The following is a 13,159-nucleotide window of genomic DNA, read 5'->3' as shown; positions in this document are numbered from 1 at the left end:
CTCAAGCGGGGTCATCTCAGAGCACGTGGCACAGAGCTGTGTCCAGAGGGCTCTGCAATAATTCCAGTGAGGGACACTCCACACCCTCTCTGGGCAGCCTGTCACCCGCAAAGGGAAGAAGTTCTTCCTCAGGTTCAGGTGGAATTTCCTGTTCAGGTTCTGCCCGTTGCCTCTTGTGCTATTGCTGGGCATCACCAAGCACAGCCTGGTTCATCCCCTAACACCCTCCCTTCAGTCCCTCTGACTGGGATGGGGAGGTGGGCCTGGAGACAAGCAGCCCCAGAGAGGCAGCAGCTCCCACAGGAGCGCAGAAAGATCATCTGGCCTTGGGAGGGAGACACTGGCAAAAGACACTGCATGAAACATTAAGCTCCTGGAGGGTTGCAAGATGTAGAACGAGAGACCCAGGGACCAGCCAGTCCCCAGCTCTGCTTCTTGCACAGAGCTGCTCACTGCTTGCACAGAGGGAGGATGCAACGCTGGGTGCTCTGCAAGGAGACAGAAAAGCGTCTGGCTGGAAATGTTTGTCTGGCTAATACCAGTCCCTTTCTCCCCAGCATTCCTAACCTGGAGCAGACTCACAGGATGGTGCAGGTGGTTCTAAAAGGCAGAGCCCGGGAGTGGAAGCGTTTTGGAGAACCAAAATGCTCTGCCTTACAGCAGACAGATGAAGGCCAGAGACACAAGAAGCAGCTGCACTGGCAACCAACACCAGAGTGACAGCATCTGTGTCATCTGGAGCATCCAGCAGGAGCTGGCAACATCTTGTTTCCTACTGCTGATGGTCTCCCACCCTTTACGTGACACCTCTGCAGCTCCCCTTCCCAGCTCCAGTAAACATCATCTTTTAATTAACTTTGTTAATTAAATAGTTTGTTAATTTGTTAAATAACTTAAGTTTCAGTTAACTGTTAATAACCAGTTGCTAATAAAATGTTAACTGTTAGCCATGGTGCCAGAGATCTTTCCTTAAACCCCACTACCCCAGTTCAAACCCCCAAGTTAGTACATTTTGAGGTTCCCCCCAGTTCTCCCCAGTCTCCAGTTACTTCGTTCACCCTTTCCTCCCTGGTGTACCCAAAATGGCTCCTGGAGAGCACAAGATGGTGGGGACCACATGGCCAGGCCCCTCCCTTGTACTTCTCCTCCCCAAAATCCTTCTTCCTACCTCCAACCCCTTCTTCCCTGATGCTCCTCCCCCTGTTACCTCTCCTCCTCCAGTTGTCCCTCCCCTTCCTGTCCCCTCAGACCCCTCCTTCTCCACTTGGGCTCCTCCTCCTGAAAAGGTCCCCACCCCTTCCTTTCATAATATCCCCTCCTCTGACCCCTCCTCTCTCCCCTGCAGCACCGCCAACCTTCTTCTGACTTGCAGTTCCCACGCCCCTCCTTCTGCTTCCCACACCCCGTGAGCCACAAGTGACGAGCCCAGGAACCAGAACCCAGAACTGGAGACCCTTCCTCTTGCCACTCCAGTTATGTTCAGTGGTTGTGGGAGTGCGCTTCCAGAATGGGAGCCATTCTCATTTCAAAACAAGAGAGAACTTTGCAAAGCCCAGAAAGAGTTTGGAAAGGGAAGCAAATATTTTAAGGGCCTTTTAAAGGTCACCCTCTCCTCCAATCTCTCGGTCCCGTATGACCTCCATGATTTATTTTCGTGCCTCCTTACCCCATCAGAATATCTTGCATGGGAGGGGGAATGGAAGAGGTCATTACAGGCCGTATGTTCTGAGCTATTGCAAAGTTCTGACAGCGCCCTTGATGCCACTGGGAATAAAATAACAACCGACCACTTGAGCGGCGATGCGGAATGGGCACAGGGGAAGGACCAGGCCCGGGTTTTGCCAAGGCCGGTCCTTGAAAAGATCAAAACAGCTGCAGAGAAAGCGTTCCTCACGTTACCATCCAGAGAACCCCAAGCTAGTTATACAATCATTCTGCAGCAACCTAATGAGGTTTTCCTAGATTTTATTGATAGGTGGTGGGTTCACATGGAGAAACAGGGGGAAGAGCCAGGGCTGCATTCTGCCTTGCTGTTGGAATTAGCAAAGGCAAATGCCAGTGATACATGCAAGTAAATCATTATGGGAATGCCCTTGGATCCTCTACCCACCCTCACCACCATCATCGAGGTGTGATCCAGAAGGCTGCCAGCTTAGGGGCTGACCATCATAGACAGCCAGGAAGGACGGTGGCTCCAGCAGCGGTGGCGGTCCCACCACCACCTGTAACACCATGGGAACCACGCTGCCATCGCTGTGGGCAGCGAGGGCACATCACCCATTTCTGTCCAGTGCCCAGCCCCTGTGGGCCAGGACAAAGGAACTGGAGGGGAGGGGAACTTACAAAAAAAACCAGAAGGGCAGCATGAACCTCCTCTACGTGTGGATAGAAACAGAGCAGGCTTTGCAGGAGGAGGGGGGCTCAGACAAGACATTTCTAACTGGACTGACTTTCACCAAAGGACAGATAATACCTTCAATAAAGTATGGCCGCCTCAATAGCCACTCCATTTAGCAGCAGCAGAAGACCATCTTTTTAGGTCCTGCCATTGGACTGTGATTGCCGTGGACCTACTGGGCAGAAGATTGACTTTCCCTGACCCAGGCTGTAAGTATTTTGTTACTGGGGACACCAAGCACACACCCACAGAGACTGAAGTCTCTCTGGTCACCCTCAGGGTGATCTGGATGGACCCATTCTCTTGGTGCGATGCATCCACCCACCCTTCTACTTGGCCAAGGGGCAGGTCATCACCCAGGCCATCCCTGTCGCCCTGAAAACTCAGCTTCTGAGCTTGCTAACATAGTTTTCTATAGACTTTCCCAGGACAGTAACTGTAAACATAGATATGTGTACATTCTTTCTGTTACACGTCTTGTGATGGACATCTCTCATGGCCAGTGCAGTGAGAAAGTGTTATCCTGACCATCCAATCCCTGGCTGTGGTCAGGAGCCTATAAATCCTGGAGGGAAAAATAAACCTCACTCTTTCTTTCACCACACCTCGACCTGTGTCCGTGTGATCTATTCATCTTCAGCGGTGTCGTGGTTTTAAGCTAGTAACAAAAAACTACTTATTTCTTGCTAGAGATATGGATTAAAATAAGAGCAAAACAGGCTTAAAACTTAAAAGGAATAAAGACAGTTTATTAACAAACTACTAGAATAAGAATACCAAAATAAACTTTCAGAGAACCCTTTTACTTTTCACTACTTGATCATTTCTTTGTACACATAACAACATAGAGACAAAAAATTTAGAATCTTGGTGGTCAAAAACAGTCTCAATTTTAGAGTCTTTTCATCAGTCTCTGCAGAGAAACAGAAGTCTCTTTCTGCTAATCTATGGAGTTTTTAGAGTCTACTCCTCCCATTGTACACTCTTCCGAGGTGTGCAGGGGTCATTTTAAGTCCTGGGATGCTATTTTTAAGGATAAGTAATTCAAAGGTAGAAATCTTCTTCATTTCTCTCTGTGAGCCCTCCTGGAAAAACAGCCATCGCTTTGGCTCTTTTAAAGCTTCAAAATCTTCACTTCACTCCTAAGTTCCAGCAACTCACAGTTATCACAACCACTTTTCTCTAAAGTCCACACTTTGAATACTCTATTCCTCCCATACTCTAGTCATGAATTAAAGGAGTCTTTAAACTACTGTCCATCTCCATAGCTGTAACAGAAAGACTGTTCAGCAACAAGCATCTCCTTTTCTCTCTTTCTTATTTAAACTTAACTCTTTTCTTCACTGTTTTTGGTGGTTTTATGATGTCTTACATGTTAATTGTCTCTCTCTGTCTTTTCTAAGAAAAAGGAGTAATCTGTTTGTTTATTCAGGTAGTAAAAGAATTAAAAGTTTTAAGAAAGCTGCAAAAGTTCATAGTGTCAGGTTTCAGTCTAACAGCAGACCTTGAAAACTAAACAAAAGTGTTAAGCTCGGCTTTTTCTCTCCTCCTCCCCCCCCATCCCTGCGGCCTTGTCCCGGGCCTGGGAAGGGGGGGGGAAACTAACACAGAGCTTGTTACCTCTTAAACGCCGGAAACCAGAAAGAGAACGAGACAGCTCTGAGTGTACTTCTTAAGGGGGTGTTTACAAGTTGAATTCACTTTTAATGGTCAGATCTGCTGTCAATTCTTGAAAATGACTGATAATTGGTCAGGAAGAAAAACTCCCATCAGTCATCAGTAGCTTCAACTTCCTCTTTTTTTTACTCGGTCTTAAAGGTGAAGCTAACCCATGACACTGGTGAAGTTGGCACAGCCAAACTCCAGAAAATGTAAACCAGGCTTGACTTTCCAGAAATGACTTTTGGCTGGCTTTAGCTGCATTCCCCAGGATCAGAATCCCCAGGAGATATTTGCAGGTTTTGCTCTGCATCTTCAGCTTGCCCAGACATTGCTCAGTGTTTCACCAATGGAGAAGACAATGGATATTTTGCCAAACCTCCTTTCAAACAACAAAACCTGGGGCAGCACGACAGAAAAGAAGAAAAAGAAAATCTTCGCCAGTTAGAACAGAGCCAGAGTCCCACCATTTTCCCCTCCACTTTTCTTGATTTTCTACATTTAGAGGCAAAGCTTTGTTACCGCTGAAGATGAATAGATCACACGGACACAGGTCGAGGTGTGGTGAAAAGAAGAGCCGAGTTTATTTTCCCTCCCAGGATTTATAGGCTTTTGACCACGGCCAGGGATTGGATGGTCAGGATAACACTTTCTCACTGCACTGGCCATGAGAGATGCCCATCACAAGACGTGTAACAGAAAGAATGCACACATATCTATGTTTACAGTTACTGTCCTGGGAAAGTCTATAGAAAACTATGTTAGCAAGCTCAGAGGCTGAGTTTTCAGAGAGACAAAGCTTCCATCTCTCCCTTCCTGATGCTCTTTGCTACCCTTTAGCCTTGACCCCCACGGATCTGAGTGCTGTCCATGTGGGGCTGGGGATGCTCAGCCTGGAAAGAGAAGGTGCTGGGGAGGCCTCCCTGCAGCTCTAGGAAAGATGGGCACAGAGAGGAGAAGCCTTTCAACTGCAGGAGTGAGATTGAAGTTGGATCTAATGAAGCTGCTCTTTTCCACTCAGGCTGCTGGGGCACTGGCCCAGGCTGTGCACAGAGCCTGGGGATGCTCCATCCTTGGCAACATCCAAGGCCAGCTGGGAGCAGGGCTCTGAGCAACCTGTTCTGGGGGAAGATTGCTCCGCTTGGAACAAGATGGTCTTTAGGGTCCCTTCCAAGCCCAAGCAGCCAGGGATTCCATCATTCTAGGATCTCCCTTGTCCACTTCAGCCTGGGCCTGGACTCCTGGCAGTGATGTCACAGTGCACGCTCCAGCTAGAACTTCCAGCATCCAGCAACGGCCACAACACAACCCTTGGCTCCTTGTGTCAGCACGCTCTTCACCCTGCTCCAAGCCTACCCCTGTCACCTTGTTGTCACCTGCTCCCTCATACCCCCAGCAGTCCCAAAAGCTCCCCATTGTGTGCATTTTGCTCTCCATCCCTGCACAATGTCTGCATTTGCTCCAAAGAAGGTATGGTACTATTCCACGGAGGTGGACACCCCGCAGCTGCCTGGGTGGGCTGGAGCTGTGTGGGATAGTGTGGGAAAGGGACCCCACTCGGAGATTTTGCTGCCTCTGCAGGCTGTCACAGACACAGAGGAGGAGATGGAGGTGGATGTGAAAGAGATGGAGGAAGAGATGGAAGTGGATACAGAGATGGATACAGAAGAGGACATGGAAGTTGACGGAGTGGAGACCGGAGAGGAAGAGATGGACGTGGACACGGAAGATGATATTGAGGAGATGGATATTGATATGGAAGATGAGGAGGAGGACATGGTGTTGGGATGAAGACCGATGCCAGCAGCAGAACAGGCAGGTGCTCCCCACGGGCAGAGTGGGTCCCCTGCTGCCAGGCTGGGGCTGGGCTGGGCACTCCCTGCTCAGGGACACGCTAGCCCATGCACTGGATTCTGGTGGCCATCCCTGGCCTGGCCTGGCCTTGCTTTGGGCCACACAAGCCCTGTTCCAGTGCCTGGGCCACAGCCCCCAGCCCCAGCCAGGCTCACTTCTGGCAGCAGAGTCCCACTGTGCCAGTGTCCCAGCCTGGCAGCACATGGAACACCCCTCCATGCCTGACTGCACTGACCGTGCTACTTGTTTTTCTTCCAGGACTGAGGCACATCCCGGACAGAGATGCCACCCTGCTGTATATACGTTTTACAGTTGTTGTGTTCAGATCCACGTTTTAGAGTTTGCTTAAGTGTTCTGTAAATACGTTTCATGTAGTTTTGTTAGATATGTTCTTAGGTAAATAGGTTCTATAGTTTGTTGTTGTTGTTGTTACCAATATTCTTACAATGTAAATATGTTGTGTAGTTCATTCTTGTTCCTTTTCTTCTACAAATAAACATTCTTTGTTTTTCACACCCCAGTTCTCTTTGCATTTTCTTCGGGCACATTTGCAAAGTTGTGGATTGTTTTGGGAACAATGTTTTCAGGACTCTAATTATCAAAACCACACTGCCACACTCTCAGCTGCTGCAGCCCCAAAAAGCACTGGCTGGCTTTGCTCACAGAGTCACAATTGTGCTGGGATTTCTACCACACCACAGGACAGCGATTTTTTCCTTTTTCTCCTGGAAATACCTACAGCACTTCTGGGTAGCAAGGTAAATATGAGCCTCTTTTAGTGGCCCTTGAAACTGGACATGTGAAATGAGGTACACAAAGCCACAGGCCAGCTGAACCTGGCATCTCTGAATGGGTCTTCACATTCTTCCCAGGATGATGAATGGCAATCACTATTTTGGCAGGGAAACTGCATCAGCTGGCAATTTGGTGCAGAAAATGTGCTTTCTGCTCCTCTCACAGCCAAAACTCCTACCCATTTCTTGCAAGTCCTTCTTAGATAAGGACCATGTTCAGCTGAGTGACAGTGAAGCCAAATGGCAATCCAGGAATCAATTGTCCTGTACACAATCTCCTCCATCCACGTGGAAGGTTACTCACGGGCACACAGGAGTAAGTGTAGTGGTTTAGATTTGCTAATTTCAGTTTCCCGGGCGGCGCACCAAAGTTATGTCGTGGTTTTAAAGCAGTAACTAAAAAATTACTAGAAAACTCACTTATTTCTTGCTGTGAGATATGGATTAGAGCAAGAGCAAAACAGGCTTAAAACTTAAAAGGAATAAAAAAAGTTTATTAACAAAACTACAAGAATAAGAACACCAGAATAAACTTCCAGAACGACCCTTTTATCCCCCACTACCCACCATTCCCTTGTTCACATGACAACATAGAGACAAAAACCTTGGAACTTGGGTGTTTAAAACAGTCCTAATTCTTGCTAGAGTTTTCATCACCCTTTGTAGAGAAACAGAATTCTTCTGTTAATTTATGGACTTCTTCACGGGAAAACTATTTCTGTTATAGTTTTCTATTTTTCTTATGCCAGCTGCCCAGAAATCTGTCATCAGTTCACTCCTCCCATTTCACATCACTCTGAGGTGTGTATGGGTCAATGAGTCTAGGGATGTCATTTTTAAGGATGAGTTATTCAAAGGCAAAAGTTCTCTTCATCTGCCTCTGTGAGCTTTCCTGAAAACAGAATTTTTCTTTTTGCCTCTACAATGGCCCCAAATCTTCAACTATTACTTCTCCCCTCTCTGTTCCAGCATCTCAATGTATCACAATTACTCCACCTTTTGCTCAAAATCCACACTTTGAACACTCTATTCCTCCCACAATATTCTGTCATGAATTAAAGGAGTTTTTTCAGAACACTATTGTCCATCTCCATAACTTTAACAGAAAAATATTTCAGCTTAATTAAAGCATCTCCTTATTCTCTACCTCTTCTGAAGCTTAATTCTTTTCTTTACTGTCTCTGATAGTTTATAAAGTCTCTTTACATGTTGATTCCTCTCTTTTTCTCTCTCTGGGTAAAAGGATTGATCTGCAAGTCTCATCTGGGTAATGAAAAGGTTAAAATCTTGCCCAGGCTTTGTAGATGGTTCTGTGATCTCTGCCGGAGCAGCGGCTGGAGTTGTCTGCGATGGAAGATTCTTCATGGCTGCTCTGGAGAGTGTGGTCACTGTCTCAGCCCGCCGCAGGTCAAGAGCTTTTTCTTTCTTTCCTCGGCAGTCTCTGGGGTGAATTCAGTCCCAGCAAAAACTGCAGCCGAGGCAGGGACCGGCCTGGCCCGGCCAGAGCCCGGGGCAAGCCCCGCAGGCCCCATCTCCCGGCCGGGAGCCGCGGCAGGCCCAGCCCAGCCCCTGCCCGGGCCGCATGGGCTGGGCAGGGGACGGGAAGCCAGCTAAAGCTCAGTTACCTTTCACAGCCAGGACACCAAGAGACAAAGAAATTCCCAGCCTTAGGGCTTAAGGTGCTGTTCACAGGTTGATCTCACTTTTCACTAGTTAAAACTGCTGTCAATTCTTAGAAATGGCCAGCTGTTGGCTAGGAGACAAACTCCCATCAGCCTCCAGCAGTTTTAACTTCCTTAGGGGTTTCTCTTTGTTTTCTACAATGCCAATCTATCACAAAACCCTACCAAATTCCAGAAACAACCCACAAAATCTATCAAATATCCATAAAATTCCAGAAAAATCCCTTAAAATTCTTGAAACATCCCACAAAATTCCAAAACAATCCAAAAAATTTCCTAAATCTTCTCAAAACCCTACAAAATTCCTGAAACATCCCGCAAAATCTAAACAAATGCCAACAACATTCTTGAAAAATCCCACAAAATTCCCACACCTCCTCAAAACCTTGCAAAATTCTTGAAAAGCCTTAGAATATACCAGAAAAAATCACACTAAATTCCCAAAATTTTCTCAAAACCCCACTAAAATCCGGAAACATCCCACAAAATCTCCACAAATGTGCACAAAATTCCAGAAAAATCCATCAACATTCTTCAGCTTACCTCAAAATCCCACAAAATCTCCAAAAACGTCCACAAAATTCCAGAAACATCTCACAAAATTCCCTAAATCTTCTCAAAATTCAACCAAATTCCAGAAACATCCCACAAAACGTTCTCAAATGTCAAAAAAATTCAAGAAAAATCCCACAAAATTCACTAAATCTCTTCGTTATCCGACAAAAATTTCTGAAACATCCCACAAAATGTCCTCAAATGTCCAAAAAATTTCAGAAAAATCCCTCAAAATTCTTCGTCTCCTCAAAATCCCACACAATTTTTGAAAAGCCCACAGAATTCCAGAAACATCCCAGAAAATCTACACAAATGTCCACGAAATTCCAGAAAAATCAAACGAAATTCCCTAAATCTCCTCAAAATCCCACATAATTCTTGAAAAGTCTTAGAATATTCCAGAAAAAAATCCCACAAAATTCCCTACCTTTTCTCAAAACCCTACGAAAATCCAGAAACATCTCACAAAATCTCAACAAATGCTCACAAAATTCAAGGAAAATCCCTGAAAATTCTTCAGCTCTCCTCAAAATCCCACAAAATCTCATAAAAATACTAAAAAATTCCAGAAATGTCCCTCAAAAATTCCCTAAATCTTCTCAAAATTCTACCGAATTCCAGAAACATCCCACAAAATCTACACAAATGTCCACAAAATTTAAGAAAAATCTTTCAAAATTCTTCAACTCTCCTCAAAATCCCACAAAATTCTTGAAAAGCCCCACAAAATTCCAAGGAAATCCCACAAAATTCCCTAAATCTTCTCAAAGCCCTACCAAACTCCAGTGACGTTTCACAAAATGTAAACCATCTCCCAAAAAATCTAAGAAAAATCCCTCAAAATTCTTCAGTTCTCCTCAAAATCCCACAAAATTCTTGAAAAGCCTCACAAATTCTAGGAAAATCCCACAAAATCCCCTAATCTTCTCACAAAACTACCAAATTCCAGAAACATTGGACAAAATCTACACAAATCACCACAAAATTCAAAAAACATCCCACAAAATTCTCTAAATTTTCTCAATATCCCACAAAATTCCAGAAACATACCACAGAATTCTTAAAATTTTCTTAAAATCTCACAAAATTCCAGAAACATCTCACAAAATCTCCATCAATTCCCTCAAAATCTAAAAAAATACCACAAAAGTCTTCAAATTTCCTCTAAATCCCACAAAATTCCAGAAAATTTCACAAAATTCCAGAAAAATCCCACCAAATTCCAGAAGCATCCCACAAAATCTACAAAAATTTCCACAAAATCTAAGAAAAATCCTTCAAAATTCTAACACTCTTTTCAAAATCCCTCAGAATTCTTGAAAAGCCCCACAAAAATGCCAGAAAAATACCACAAAATCCCCTAAATCTCAAAACCCTTCAAAATTAAAGAAACATCTCACAAAATCTCCTTGATATCCCACAACATTCAAAAAATATTCTCGAAAATAGCAGAAACATCCCTCAAAACTCCCTAAATCTTCTCGAAATTCCACAAAATTCCAGAAATATCCTACAAAATCTTTACAAATTTCCACAAAATCTAAGAAAAATCCCTTAGAATTATTCAAGTCTTCTCAAAATCCCACAAAATTCTTGAAAAGCCTTACAAAATTCCAGAAAAATCCCACAAAATGTCCAGAAATGTCCACAAAATTAAAAAAAAATCCTTCAAAATTCTTCAAGTTTAGTAAAAATTTCATAAATTCTTTAAAAACCCCACAAAATTGTACAAAAATCTCACAGAATTCCCTAAATCTTCTGAAAAGCCAAACCAAATTCCTGACACATCTCACAAAATCTCCACAAATTCCCACAAAATCAAAGAAAAATCCCTCAAAATTCTTTAGCTCTCTGCAAAATCCCACAAAATTCCAGAAAAATCACACTGAATTCTTAAAATTTTCTCAATATCTAAAAAAATTTTAGACAAATCCCACAAAATTCACTAAATCTTCTCAAAATCCCACGAAATTCCAGAAAAATCCCACAAAATTCTGAAAATCCCTAAAAAACTCACAAATTTCTTGAAAAAACCCACAAAACTCCCTAAATCTTCTCAAATACTAATCAAATTCTAGAAACATCTCACAAAATCTCCACCAATTCCTACGAAATTCCGTAAAAATCGCTAAAAATTCCTCAACTCTCCTCAAAATCCCACAAAATTCCTGAAAATCCCCACAAAATTCCAGAAAAATCCCACAAAATGTCCACAAAATCTAAGAAAAATCCCTCAAAATTCTTCAAGTCACCTCAAAATCCCACAAATCCCACAAAAATCTGACAAAATTCTGTAAATATCCCACAAAATCTCCTCCAAATCCCACAAAATTCCAGAGAAATTCCACAAAATTCCAGAAAAATCCCACAAAATTCCCTAAATCTTCTCAAAACCCAACCAAATTCCTGAACAAAATCTCCACCAATTTCCACAAAATTCCAGAAAAATCACAAAAAATTCTTCAAGTCTCTTCAAAATCCCACAAAATTTCACAAAATCCCGGAATCATTCCACAAAATCTCCTCAATACTCCACAAAATTCTGGAAAAGCCCCACAAAATTCCTGAAAAATTTTTACAAACTTCCCTAAATCTTCTCAAAATTCTACCAAATTCCTGCGACAACTCACAAAATCTCCTCCAATTTCCACAAAATCATGTAGCCTTTCAAGCAAGGCACACACCCTGGTTCAGGAGCCAGCAAGGTGACCACACCCAGGCCACTCGGACCATTTTACCCACAAGACATCAATGTGATGGAGGGCGAAGAAATGGCGTTTATTGCTGGAGAATTTGACATTTTATAGCCTGGGGTCACTGTGTTACTCCCATCTGCTTTCATCACAGCCAGGTGCTATTGGCTAATTGCAGGGGTCATTACCATATTACGGAGAGGGCGTTCACTAACTTTCCGTTACATCCCGAGATCTTCAGAACGCCAGACCTTACTACTACAACATCTAAGAAACATCCCTCAAAATTCTTCAAGTCTCCTTCAAATCCCACAAAAATCTGGAAAAGCCCACCAAAATTCCAGGAAAATTGCACAAAATTCCCTAAATTTTCACAAAACCCAATGAAATTCCAAAAACATCCCACAAAATCTCCACAAATGGCCACAAAATTCAAGAAAAATCCCTCAAAATTCTTAGTCTCCTCCAAACCCCACAAAATCCCACAAAATCTCCTCAATATCCCAGAAAATTCTAGAGAAATTCCAAAAAATTTCGGAATAATGCCACAAAATTCCCTAAATCTTCTCAAAACCCAACCAAATTCCTGCAACATCTCATAAAATCTCCACCAATTCCCACAAAATCTAAGAAACTAATCCTCAAAATTCTTCAACTCCTTTCAAAATCCCATAAAAATCTCACAAAACTCCAGAAACATCCCACAAATTCTTCTCAGTATCCCACAAAATTGTGGAAAAGCCACACAACATTCCAGAAAAATGCCACAAAATTCCCCAAATCGTCTCAAAACATTAAAAATTTCCAGAGGCATTGAAAAAAATCTCCAACAATTTCCACAAAATCTAAAAAAAATCCCACAAATTTCTTCAAGTCCCCTCCAAATCCCACAAAATTCTGGAAAAGCCTTAAAAAATTCCCTAAATGTTCTAAAAATCCAATCAAATTCCAGAAACATCCGACAAAATCTCCACCAATTCCCACAAAATCTAAGAAAGATATCTCAGAATTCTTCAAGTCTCCTCAAAAACACAGAAATACTCATAAAAATCCCACAAAATTCTGGAAACATCCCATAAAATCTCCTCAATATCCCACAAGTTCTTGAAAAGCCCCACAAAATTCAAGAAAAATTTCACAAAATTCCCTAAATCCTCTCAAAACCCTACCAAATTCCTGCAACATCCGACAAAATCTCTACCAATTTCCACATAATCTAAGAAAAATCCCTCAAAATTCTTCAAGTCTCCTCAAAATCCCACAAAATCCCACAAAAATCCCACAAAACCTCAAGAACATCTCACAAAATCTCCTCAATATCCCACAAAATTCCAGAAACATATCAGAAAATCTTCACAAATTTCCACAAAATTCAAGAAAAATTTCACAAAATTCTTGGAAAACCCCACAAAATTCCAGGAAAATCCCACAAAATTCTTCAATTTTTTCAATATCTCACAAAATTTCAGAAACATCCCACAACATCTCCTCAATATCCCACAAAATTCTGGAAAAATCTCACAA

At 43.0% G+C, this 13,159-nt stretch overlaps 1 protein-coding gene across 1 annotated transcript in view; it reads left to right on the top strand.

Moving 5' to 3' along the window:
* The window catches only part of LOC131590671 (hydrocephalus-inducing protein-like), a 57,967-nt gene extending 57,247 nt beyond the window's left edge, over nucleotides 1-720 (top strand). The window contains exon 56 of the mRNA XM_058860933.1: nucleotides 558-720. Coding sequence (XP_058716916.1) covers nucleotides 558-720 — 163 coding nt within the window. The remainder of the gene's footprint in view (nucleotides 1-557) is intronic.
* The last annotated feature ends 12,439 nt before the right edge of the window (nucleotides 721-13,159 follow it).

Source organism: Poecile atricapillus, chromosome 34, assembly GCF_030490865.1.
Source record: "Poecile atricapillus isolate bPoeAtr1 chromosome 34, bPoeAtr1.hap1, whole genome shotgun sequence".
Classification (NCBI taxonomy): domain Eukaryota; kingdom Metazoa; phylum Chordata; class Aves; order Passeriformes; family Paridae; genus Poecile; species Poecile atricapillus.
This window is presented reverse-complemented; position numbering and strand designations above follow the sequence as displayed.